The sequence below is a fragment of the Canis lupus genome, chromosome 5 (assembly GCF_048164855.1).
Source record: "Canis lupus baileyi chromosome 5, mCanLup2.hap1, whole genome shotgun sequence".
Taxonomy (NCBI): Eukaryota; Metazoa; Chordata; class Mammalia; order Carnivora; family Canidae; genus Canis; species Canis lupus.
The window spans coordinates 9732237-9745123 of NC_132842.1; the positions used below are offsets into that span (position 1 = coordinate 9732237).

General features: G+C 32.8%; 1 protein-coding gene across 23 annotated transcripts in view; it reads right to left on the reverse strand.

Moving 5' to 3' along the window:
- Positions 1–12887, reverse strand: part of MLLT10 (MLLT10 histone lysine methyltransferase DOT1L cofactor) — a 250792-nt gene that overhangs the window by 52456 nt on the left and 185449 nt on the right. For 16 of the 23 annotated variants that reach the window (XR_012030838.1, XM_072825420.1, XM_072825415.1 and 13 more), the window contains 2 exons: positions 7046–7090; positions 6159–6191 (listed from right to left, as the gene is read on the reverse strand). The exons of 3 other annotated variants lie outside the window; for them this stretch is intronic. Coding sequence is in view for 19 of the 20 variants with exons in the window: in XM_072825420.1 (XP_072681521.1) it covers positions 6159–6191; positions 7046–7090 (78 nt within the window). In the remaining variant the exon portion in view is untranslated. The remainder of the gene's footprint in view (positions 1–6158; positions 6192–7045; positions 7091–12887) is intronic. 4 more of the 23 variants (XM_072825416.1, XM_072825419.1, XM_072825434.1 and 1 more) reach the window with 1 other exon arrangement.

Genomic DNA, 12887 nt, shown 5'->3' on the forward strand with positions numbered 1-12887 from the left:
GTGTTATTCAGCCATTAAAAAAATAATAAAGTATTGATTGATACATGCTATAGGATAAACCTTATGCTTAAAAAACACGAGCACTTTATGCTAAGTAAAACACCAACATAAAAGACCACATATTGTATGATTCTCTATATATGAAACATCCAAAATAGGCAAATCCATAAAGACCTGAGGTAGATTAGTGGTTCTTGGGTGATTTAGCAGGGAGGGGAGCTCGGGATGATGGCTTGATGAAAATGTTCTGGAAATAGTGGTGACAGGAACGTTGTAAATATACTAAAAATGTCTAAATGATATACTTTTAAATAGTTTAAAAGGGTAACCTCAATGTTTTGTGAATTTTATCTCATTAAATATTTTGGGGGGTAGAGATACTGGATAAGTAGAAGAATACCATTTACTCTGGAAAAGAGAAGAATGAAAATAGGATAAAGGGTGTACTTTTAGACACACATTCAGAACAAAGCAAAGGATGTAAAATTCAGGTAGTAGTTAAACTTTGGGGAATACAATGGTGAAGACCATGCACTAGATGCAACAACATTAAAAATGTTCTATTTTTTAAATTGGTATTAGGTTCCTTGGTATTATTTTATTATTGTGTGCTACAGTGCATATATGAATTGCTTAAAATGTATCCGATATTTCATAAATTGGAAAAGGAGCTACAAAAATATGGCAAAATATTACTAGGTGTTAAATCAGTAATAAGTTCATGATGGTTGTTTTGGACTGTATTTTCTGTAATTCTGAAATATTTTATTTCATAAAAAAGAGAATTGTTTTAGTTTAATACAAAAAGCTTCAAAACAGAGCGGTCGACAATTTCTCTGCAAGGAATTGGCAGCCAGAACTAGTCACAAGCAGTTTATGAAAAGTTAACTAAGAAAGGCACTAGAGCCAAAATTATTTAATAAATGCTAACTTTGGAAATGATTTAAGTGATACCTTCTGGTGTATTGATTTTGCATCCTGCAACACTACTGAATTTGTTAGCTAATGCTAACACTTTTATGATGAAGTCTTCAGGGTTTTCTATATATAATATGCCATCTGCAAGTAATGAGTTTACTATTTCCTAATGTGGATGCCTTTTATTTATTTTTCTTGCTTAATTGCTTTGGCTAGGACTTCTAACACTATGTTGAATAAAAGTGGTAAGTGTTGTTTTGTTCTTGATCTTAGAGAAAAATCCTTTGGCTTTTCACTGTCAAGTATAATATTAGTTGTGGACTTGCTACATACGGCCTTTATAATATTGAGGTATGTTCCCCTCTACAGCCATTTAGTTGAAAGTTTTTATCATAAAACTGAACTTTTTAAGTAATTTTTATCTACTGAGATAATCATGTAATTTTTATCCTTCATTTTGCAATTGTGGTATATCTCACATTGACTGACTTGCAGATATTGAACCATCCTTGTATCCCTGGAATAAATCCCATTTGATCAAGGATACATGACACTTTTAATATTACTGAATTTATTTTGCTAATATTTTCTTGAGGATTCTTGCATCTATGCTCATCAAGAGGATACCCCACTATAATTTCCTTTTTGTGGTGTCCTCATCTGGTTCTGGCATCAGGGTAATGCTGAACTAGTAAAATGTGTTTGGAAGAGTTTTCCCACTTCTGATTTTTGGAAGAGTTTGAGAAGGACTGATATTAACTCTACTTTGAATGTCTGGTAGAATTTACCTGTGAAGCCACCTGCCCCTGGAACTTCTGTTTGTTGGGAGGTTTCTGATTACTGATTCAATTTCATTCAATTTCATTACAGTTATCAGTCTGTTCAGATTTTTCATTTCATCATGATTCACGTATGTTTCTAGGATTCACCCATTTCTTCAGGTTGTCTGTTTTGTTAGAATATGTATTTGTTCACAGTACTCTCTTATGATCCTCTGTATTTATACATTATCAGTTATAATTTCCTCTTCCATTTCTTCCTTGAGTCCTCTTCTCTTGGTGAGTCTAAAGGTTTGTCAATTTTTGTTTATCTTTTCAAAGAAGCAGGTCTTAGTTTCATTGATCTATACTGACCACTCTTCACTTAGAATAACAAAGTCTTCTAATTAATTGTTCTAATCTTTTGTTATTCCCCTCCTTCTACCAACTCTGGACTTCGTTTTTTCTTTTTTTTTTTTTTTTCTAGTTTCTTGAGGAGTAAAGTTACATTGAGATTTTTCTTGTTTCCTGAGGTAGGCATGAACTGCTATGAACTTTCCTCTTAAAACCGTTTTTCCTGCATCCAATAAATCTTGGTGTATTACATATTCATTTTTATCTCAAGCTATCTTTATTTCTCTTTTGATTTTTTCTTTGACCCATTAACTATTCAGTACCAATGCTGTTCAATATTGACATAATTATGAATTTTCCAGTTTTCTTCCTATAATTAACTTCTAGTTTCATATCATTGTGGTCAGAAAAGATGTGATATAATTTTAATCTTCTTAAATTTATTAAGATTTGTTTAATGGCCTAACATATGATCTATCTTGGATGTTTCATGTTCACTTGAGAAGAATGTATACTTTTTTTTTTTTAATGGAATGTTCTATAAATTATCTGTTCAAGTCCATCCAGTCTATTATGTTGTTTAAGGCTGATGCTTCCTTACCGAATTTCTAGCATATACTTGGAATAAAAGGAAAGTAGATAGTGGAGGGAGCAATTATAAATGAATTGCTATATAAATCCTGTACCATTATTAGCTGGCAAAGTACTGGATTGTGTCAATTTAATGGGACAGTTGTCATTTTTTCTGTATGGGTAAATTAAAAAAACATGCATATAGGGTCAATTTGTTTACAAGAGCCAAGAATATACACAGGACAGTCTTTTCAATAAATGGTGTTAGGAAAACTGAACAACTACATACAAAAGAATGAAACTGGACCACTGCCTTACACTGTACATAAAAATTAACTCAAAATTGAAGACTTGAAAAATGTAGACCATAAAACTAGAAGAAAACATAGGCAGTAAGCTCCCTGACATCAGTCACGATATTTTGGAATTAACCAAAACCAAACCAAACCAAACCAAACCAAGACCAAAACAAACAAAAAAACCCCAAACAAAAATAAAACAACCCAAACAAAAAATACAAGTATACCAAACTAATAGGTATTACATAAGAAAATAGTAAATAAGTAAATAATAAAAAAATGTAAACCATCACCAAATAAAAAGGCAATGCACTGAGTGGGAGGAAATATTTACCAATTATGTATCTGATAAGACATTAATATCCAAAATACATTTTAAAACCTCATATAACTTGAGGCTCCTAGGTGGCTCAGTTGGTTAAGTGTCTTCTTTCCACTCAGGTCATGACTGAAGTCTTGGGATTGAACCTTGAATCAGGCTCCCTGCTCAGGGGTAATCTGCTTCTCCTTCTGCACCTCCCTGCCTCACTAATGCTTTCTTTCTTTCTTTTTTTTTAATGCTTTCATCTGTTCTTGCAAATAAATAAAGTCGTTTAAAAATTTTAAAAAGCTCACATAACCCAATAGCAAGAAAAAACTCCAAACAATCTGATTAAAAAATACGTAGAGGACCGGAATGGATATTTTTCCAAAGAAGACATACAGATGACCAACATCAAAACCACACTGAGATATTACCTCACATCTGTTAGAATAGCTATTATCAAAAAGTCAAGAAACAGTTAAGTGTTGGCCAGGATGTGGAGAAAAGGGAACTTTTGTGTGGTCCTAGTGGGAATGTAAAATGGTACAGTCACTATGGAAAAGTCCAGATGTGGGGAATCATTGGGTGGCTCAGAGGTTTAGCGCCTGCCTTTAGCCTAGGGCGTGACCCTGGAGTCCCGAGATCGAGTCCCACATCAGGCTCCTGCATGGAGCCTGCTTCTCCCTCTGCCTGTGTCTCTGCTTCTCTATGTGTCTTTCATGAATGAATGAATAAATAAATAAAATCTTAAAAAAAAAAGAAAGAAAGAAAAGTCTAGATGTTCCTCAAAAAATTAAAAGTTGAACTACCATATGATCCAGCAATTCCACTTCTGGGTATTTATCTAAAGAAAATGAAAATACTAACTTGGGAAAATATGCACATATGTTCATTACAGCATTACTGACTATAGCCAACACACGGAAATAACCTTTCAATGGCTATCAATGGGTGAATAATTAAAATACCATGAATAAATAAATAAATAAATAAATAAATAAATAAATCTTTAAAAAATACAATATGTTATATATGCATACAATAGAATATTATTCAGCTATAAAAATGAACAAAATCTTGTCATTTGTGACATGAATGGACCTTGAGGGTATTATGCTAAATGAAATGTCAGACAGAAAAGAAAAAGATAAATACCATATAATCTCATCCATGGAATCTAAAATTAAAAAAAAAATAATAAAAAAAATAAAAAATAAAAAAAAAAATACTTCCAAGCTCATGAATATAGAGAACAGACTGGTCTGGTGGCTTCCTGGGAAAAGGTGAGAGGAGGCAAAATGGGTGAAGGAGATCAAAAGGTACAAACTTCTAAATATAATATAAAATATAAAAAGTCCATTATTTATTTCATTTTTATAGGTTATGTTACTAAGAACACACAAGTATCTACTGTATACACAAGTACACTACTCTAGTGTTTTCTCCCAATCCCGTAAAACACAAATATTAAAGAAAATCTGTGTTCACTGTATTAATCCAATGACATTTAATTTACCCATACAGAAAAAATGACAACTGTCCCATTAAATTGACACAATCCAGTACTTTGCCAGCTAATAATGGTACAGGATTTATATAGCAATTCATTTATAATTGCTCCCTCCACTATCTACTTTCCTTTTATTCCAAGTATATGCTTTGTTCAAACTTTCAGCATGTCTCTAAATTCTAATACTCCAAAATTAAAGAGTAAAATTTAACTATGCAAACTGAAAAAGATGTAAAAACCTCTTCTGTTTTTATATTTCCCTACCAAAGAATGGTAACATATTTAGTTTATTTTCAAGAATGCTTCAAATCCCTTTTCCTCTAAATACTCTAAATACCTAAAGTTCAAGAGCTCCACATTATCTGGAAAACTGATTATCTGAGACTCTGCAATTCAGGCTACACAGGAAGCAAGAATTAAAAATAAATGTACTCATTAATAAAATGATCATTTGTAAAATAGGTTTCCCACTTTGACCCCACCACCACCCTTAAAATCAACACAAGTGTCTATGCCTGCTATAGATTTGTAAACATCCGACAATGTAATACAAATACAACACAGATCGACTACACTGAACCACATTATCATAATATGCCAGATTTCATTAAGTTAATAAAAATGAGCTCTGAACTTTTTGAGATCACATAAACCATCCTAAACAGATAAGTTATGTCAGTTAATAACAGAAAACCATCAAAAAAGAAGACACTAAATTTTTAAAGTTTTTTTGAAAACTAAAGTATTAAAGAAAGTTCTTTAAAACTGAAATACTCAAACATTTCTACAAAAATAAATTTCATTATATTGTAAAACTGAAAAAAGCTAGCATTTTTGTCTCATATCCTGATTTTAGAACCCAACTCTGCAGAAGATGCAACTCCCCTGGAAAAACCCAGTTCCAAATTACACATTATTTAAAAAGCTATCTTCCATTTATTCAGTATATAAAATATAGGGACAAAATAATAAAATTATTCAACACATAAGAACAAAATAATAAAACTATTCAACACATTAATTTTTTAACACATTAATTTTTTTTAATCCCCAAAACAAAATGCATATATGAAGTTGTGGAAGAAACAGCTAATTCCTGATGTAGGTACCAATTACTAACTGCACGCACTGCCAAAGAGAGCTCAAGAGAACTACAAAACTTTTTACAAAAATAGAAAAAAAAGACTTTCATAAAGTTAGAACAACACTATTATCATTTTGCCTTACAAAGGACAATTAAAGCTAAACTGATGAACTACAGTGACCTATTATCCTCCTGCAGGCAATCCACAAAAAGTTTTCACTAAGGGGCTGAACAACTGACTCACTGCAGAGCTGGATTTCATCTTATCAACAGAACATGCAAGCTTTCAATCGGGGTTCTCTATAAAAGGCAACCTTTGTGATAAATGAACCACCAGAGAGATTCTAATAAAACTTACCATTGTGTATTGCATTCAGCAACTCTGAGAAAGCTTTTAAGTAAGGAAAAAAGGACTTCAGGTTAAGATCATTCTCAAACACACAAAAGAAATACACACACATAGACTGAAACAGTATAATAAAATCTCAGTAAGTCGATTATGTATCATTGTTTGGATCATTAAAACTTCAAGCTTGGCTCAGTTTTTACATGGTATAAATTTCTAAATATTGTATTTCATTTGCCAATCTATCACCTAATAAATATAAGTAAAATGTCAGATGTATTGTCATAGTGGTGACAAACTTTCTTAGTAATAAATATATATGTAAAATTACTCTTAAAAATACATTTAATAGTCTATGTAATGTCTTTCTTGGTAAAAGTATTAATAGGATGCAATTATGTATAGGTAACCCTACCTCAACAAATTCTACACTCAGTAATATTTATTATAAAGGAAAACTTCATTTTATTATCTAACCCGATCAAACATTCTCATTTCCTAGACTTCAGCATAATAGTCTCAACATATATAGAGATCGAAACAAGAAAGCTAATGCCAACATACAAATATTGAAAAATTACATTCCAGTAAGATTAGTAGCAACCAAATTCTGAAAATATTACTTCAACAGGAAACAGAAGTCACAATTCTATAATGGAACACCGTATTAAAAAGCCAAAAATAATTAAAATTTGATCACAATTTGACTAATATGGATCCTGAACACAGGACAAGCAGCAAGTTATCTCTGTAGAAGAAAAAAAATTCTATTCAATTAAAAACCAATCATATCTTGGAAAACTGAAATTTAGAGGTTCAGGGGTGGCATCATATAATAGAAAAAAATACTGAAGTAGAAGTCAAAAAGCCTGGGTTACCAACCCAGTTCGACAACTTACTAGTTGTTGGGCAAGCTCCATCATGCCGATACTGCATGGAAATTTCTGTTGGGAGGGAGGAGAAAGGAAATCAGCAAAGAAGTTGCCAGTGACTCAAGGATAGAAAAAGAAACAGGCCAGAAAAATAGGGAAACATTCACTTAAAAGACTGGCTGAGAAGGGCAAACAGAATGGTAGGCATAGAATTACAAACTAGTACCTAGGATGTGATGGGTAGAGGGATCAAACAGGATGGAATTCTCACAAATCTTTAAATGGGAGTGTGTGTGTGTGTGTGTGTGTGTGTGTGTGTGTGTGTGTGTGTGTTCAAAGAGTAAGGAAAAGACATAAGGGCTTAACAAATAAATATGCGAGACAAGTGTCTAATGAAAAATGGATTCGTAGTAAGAGGGAGCATAGTTAGCAACATGATAAACTAATGTATTTATTTCATTAGATGAGAACAATTTATCAAAAATATCTGAATTCTGGTCAATTAAATTACTGTTCAAGTATAAAACTTATTTAGTTTATATCTGAGCAGAGATCTATGACTTATATAACAGTATAAAACTTGTTAAGCTACACTCTGCTTACTTTCTTGTACCTTTCATTTTTGATGAAGATAATGAATGAATAAGCCTTTACTCTTACTCTTTTGCTCCACCCAAATGAGGAAAACAAACAGAGGATGACATGAAGAAATAAAACACTGCTAAAAGCAAAAGCTGCTGAGAAAATGAAAAATAAATCTCTATATGACATTACAAAGGAAAAGATAACCAATAAAATCAGAACTAGTCTGTGAATCAGAGGACCTGGCCAGCAAATCCTGGAAAGAACAGGCATTCCTTTGTGGCTAATGCTGTTGGTCCAATTTTTCTTGAAAGAAGAATATTTGGAAATACTCTGGATACTACTTAACCAAAAACATGACTTTAGGAAACCATGTGCACAACAGAGTCTTCGAGGCAACCATAACTCACACATCTACCTCATATGCATATCTCAGAAGTTGAGTCCGATCACGGGCTCACTCCATATGACTTGAAGTAAGAAAGACAAAAGCAAGGCAGAGCAAGCCAGCACTCACTTTTAATCATTTTAATTATTTTTTAAAAAACATTACATTAGATACTGTTGAAGAATCAAACCTTGAAACCAGTTTAATATAAGTCCTTTCCAGATGGCATTCAAAACTGAGACGTGGTGGGAGAATCTGCCACCCTTAATGGTTATGAACAAATTCAAGTGATATTTTAAAAAGGGAGTGAGGGCTACTGAAGAGACTGACATGGTACATTACAGAGAAACGGTAACTGTTTGGAATGGTGACAAAAAATAATCAAAGGACACTCATAGTAACAGGAGGATTTTCTCAATAGGGAAAATATTGGAATATGGCTATTCTGCCTTTTTATCTGGTACTTTTGTAGAAAGACATCTATGGTATAGGTCCAGCAAATTTTTAAATCATCAAAAACAACAAAAATCAGAGGATCTTCCGAGGAAGCAAATTGCAAGATATATTCTGGTCTTAGCAGCACCCAATATCCTATATGATAGGATATTTCATTTATGACCCAATATTTATATAATATTTATATAAAATCACGAACCTGAGTAAGTTGGGTTTAGAGTATGGTGAATAACTGTATCTATCCTTGGTTGACAATACTGTATTAGTTACTCTTGTGAGCTTATTAGATTAATCCTTATATCTTTATGATTCCCTGATTTCTTTACAGAATCAGTCAATTCCTAATTAAAATATTTTACCAAGGAAAGATGTCTCAATTTCATTTTATTAACCTAAGCAGATATGACATAAATAAAGATACATTTTATAAGAACCTGTTCATAGTCACATGAGCTCAAGTTAAACTTCATTAACCTTTCTATTTCAGTAGAAGCCAGAACAAACTTCTCTTGAAGTGACCTGTTTATATTAATAATTCATCACCATGAAATCTTTAAGACTTATAACTAAATACTTAGGGTCAGAATCAAATAACTACCTCCCCAGAATCTCCTTTTATAGCATTTATCACCACTAAAGAATTCCATCACTGAAACAGATTTCAAGTATATTAGCATTATATTAAAGAATTAGAGGCTAATAAGATTTTTAAAAACAGAGAAACTTCAAAAGGACATATTACACTCAAAGAAAATAAGTAAATGCTAACTATCATTTAAGGAATACCAGATTTTTCTCAGAGAAAATAACAAGATATTGATTTTTATGAAGAAAAAAAATCTTCATCAACTTTCACTTTAGTAAATCATAAATTCTTATAATGTGGGGTTGAGATAAATAGGAAAAAGGAAAAGGACAAATACAGTATGTCAACTCTTCCAAATGCTGTACTAATTCTCAATGTTTCAGAAGTCCTACTTGTTTAAGATCTCAAAAGAATACATAGGAAAGAATTCAATTAAAAGCTTAACATGAGGCAGCCCGGGGGCTCAGTGGTTTAGTGCCGCCTTTGGCCCAAGGTGTGATCCTGGAGACCCGGGATTGAGTCCCACATCGAGCTCCCTGCATGGAACCTGCTTCTCCCTCTGCCTGTGTCTCTGCCTCTCTCCTCTCTCTATGTCTCATGAATAAATTAAAAAATCTTTAAAAAAAAAAAAAAGCTTAACATAATTTATACACCGAAATTTATAATTTTTAGTAGCCACTTAAAACAACACACTGATTTCCCATTTTGTACAAGTCACTGTAACAGTATATCACTTACCGGGATGTACTTCAACCTATTACAGTAAAAATCTTAAAATCCAAACCCTTGATCAGACAAGGGTTTATAGATTTTTCTGGGTTTCTATTGTGACAGGATCTGAGATTCCTAGGGTATCTTCTACATACATGCTATTATAATTTGAATATGTCATGACAGAATTTTGATTACTGTAAGTTGATGCTTCTAACAATTTTAAGGCAATCACATCATAAGGACCTGATTTTACTTGTACTGTATATCCTAGTTGTGGTAAAACTGGAGAAATTACAACAACAGTAATAGTAATTGTCCTGCCTATTTCACAAGGTTGTTTATAGGAACAAGTAAGATAGTCATTAAGAGTTCTTTAGAAACTGTTAGGAGCTCTCAAATATAAGATATTACCATTACTGCAAGCTGATGGAAGTAACATGTTTTTTTCCATTGATGAAATTCTTTTAATACTAAGTTGCCAGAATCAAGTACAGGATGCTTATTCAAAGACAAGTTGCCTGTAAGTCTGATTTCTTCAGCCTGACATTCAACTTTCTATAAACCCATTGCACTACTTAATCAACATTATCTTCAATTATCCTGTATATCAGATTTCCCTACTAGTTTTATCCCTCAACTATAACCTTACTTTCTTTTTTGATAATATTGTTGGCCTTTTTCTGCCTACTCCAAAGTATAATTCAAATTCCAACTTCTCCATGATCTTTTCCAACTTAATTAACACATCTTTAACTGCTCTGTAATACTACACAAAAAGTTTCACAAATAATTTCACTTGCAATCTGGCTGTAAACATTTGGAAATATAAAAATCACACAGGATATTATGAACTACATGATATGCTCTCAGTGATTACTAAAATATTCATTTGTTTTAGAAGAAAGATGTTTGGCATTTATTATATACAAAGCACTGTGCTGGCAGTGAGGAGACAATGATGAACATGACACACACACACAGCCCCTAGCCCCATGAAGCTAGAATTATATAGTATAGTACATTAGTTGTAGTCTAACATCATAGCCAACAAGTGCTTACAAAGGTCACCTTCATCTTACTAAATTAACCAACCTGTCATGAAAGCAAACAATCTTTGGAAAAGGGCATCATGCAAAGACAATTCTTGATGGCAGTACCTAGCATACATTTCTTCATCCTACTTATTTATGTGGGAAGAAAGTTTCCTGGTTTTATGACTAAAATCAGTTGAAAGAAAACAGCATTTTCATACTAATAGGAGATACTACTGCTGCAAGTGAAATTATTGGTTCACATTTTCTCACTGATCCCATTGCTTAAAGAATGACTGACATACATTGTGGTTGTAGACCTTCATCAGCAAACACCCCTTGAATTTTATAATTGAAGGTCTCTGGAATCAAAGAAAATGCATTGTTCCACCACTTAGAGCAGTGAGAATTCTATCTCTGTTTCTTCATCTGTACAATGAGTAATAAATATCCAATGCTTTTCAAGTGCTTAAGACAGTTGTAGTACTTACTATGTTTCAACAGCAGTTAGCAATTCCTAACTAATGAGTAAGAAGGCATAATTCCTAAAAACCCATGGCATTTAGCCAGTTTCTTCTAAGTATAGATTTTTTAGTACTAAGTTTATCAATAAGGGTGCGCTCTGATCTAGTCATAAAACTTTTATTAAGATGTATAAAATTAAAGAATGTATTATCTCAAATAGTTTTTTAAGTAACTAATCTTATGCATAATTATGGCTTTAACAAAATATAAGATTTTCAGTTATTTTTAAACCTACTTTTAAGGGGAAAAAAGCCTAGGAAGTCTAAATTGAAGTCATTTACTTCCACAAAATAATATTATTATGAGTTTTTCTCTAAATTTCTTTAGCTGATCCCTGGGTGGATCAGCAGTTTAGCACCTGCCTTCCGCTCAGGGCGTTATACTGGAGTCCCAGGGTGGAGTCCTGCACCGGGCTGTGTGTCTGCATGGAGCCTGTGTCTCTGCCTCTCTCTCTCTCTCTCTCTCTCTCTGTCTCTCATGAATGGGTGAATAAAATATTTAAAAATTAATTAATTGATTGATTGATTTAGCTAATGAGGAGGTACAAGGGATACAAATTCATGCTTTTCTTCCATAGATGTACCACAAAAACTGCCCTCTGAAAGTAATAATTGTGAAAAGAACACTATTTCCCATGCTTAAAATCTCCCTAAATCTGTAACAGGCAGGAAAAATCTTTTCACAGATGTAAATCAAAATTTTAATTTCATTAATTTGAGGATGTGTATTTCAAATAGCAACCAAACAGAATTTCTGAAATTCAGTTATTTTCAGACTATGCTTCTATGTGTAGGAAATCAGTGAGAAACTCTTCACAAAAGCAAATTCAGGCTTCATTTTCTCAGTAAGTTATCTGATTACTGTGTCTCTTGCTAAAAATGAGTATGAACTCATTTTTTTCTGAGTAAATTTGTCTAAATTTAGTTTTTGTGACTAGTGGCTAGGGCTAGTTGCTAAATCCTTCTGGCCTAAAAGAAAACAGATGAATATATATAAAATGTATATCCAAGTGTACAATGTGTTTTACATTTTTTTAAGTGGATTCATTTCTCATTACAGTTTGTATTACTCTCCCTCTAAAACAATGGTTGTGATTTTGCACACAGTTTTTGTCACCCCCAACAGTTTTTGTCACCACCATTGTGGAGTGAAATGGAATTTTGGGTGCTTCTGGCATCTAGTGAGTAGAGGCTGGAAATCTTGATAAATGTCCTACAATGCACAGGACAGGATTGCACAACATCCCAACCAAAATGTCAATAGTGCCAAGACTGAGAAATCATGGTCTAGTCTAAACTCATCCCTTAACACTTTTAATAAAAGAATCTTGTCACAGTTTCCACCCATTTCTCAAAAACAAGCAAATAAACAACTTATCAACAGGTCCAACATGGCACTGAAGCTAGCTAGAAAAAAAAAAAAAGAGAAAGAAATCCCTGGCTGTGATCTTAGGCAGCTTATTTTACCTAAGGCTCAAGTTTTATCAGCTGTAAAAAGGGGGAATAAATAGCCCTTACTTCATAAAACTGGTGTGGGGATTAAACAGGATAATAAATATAAAGCATTAACAGACCCTGGCATAAATGA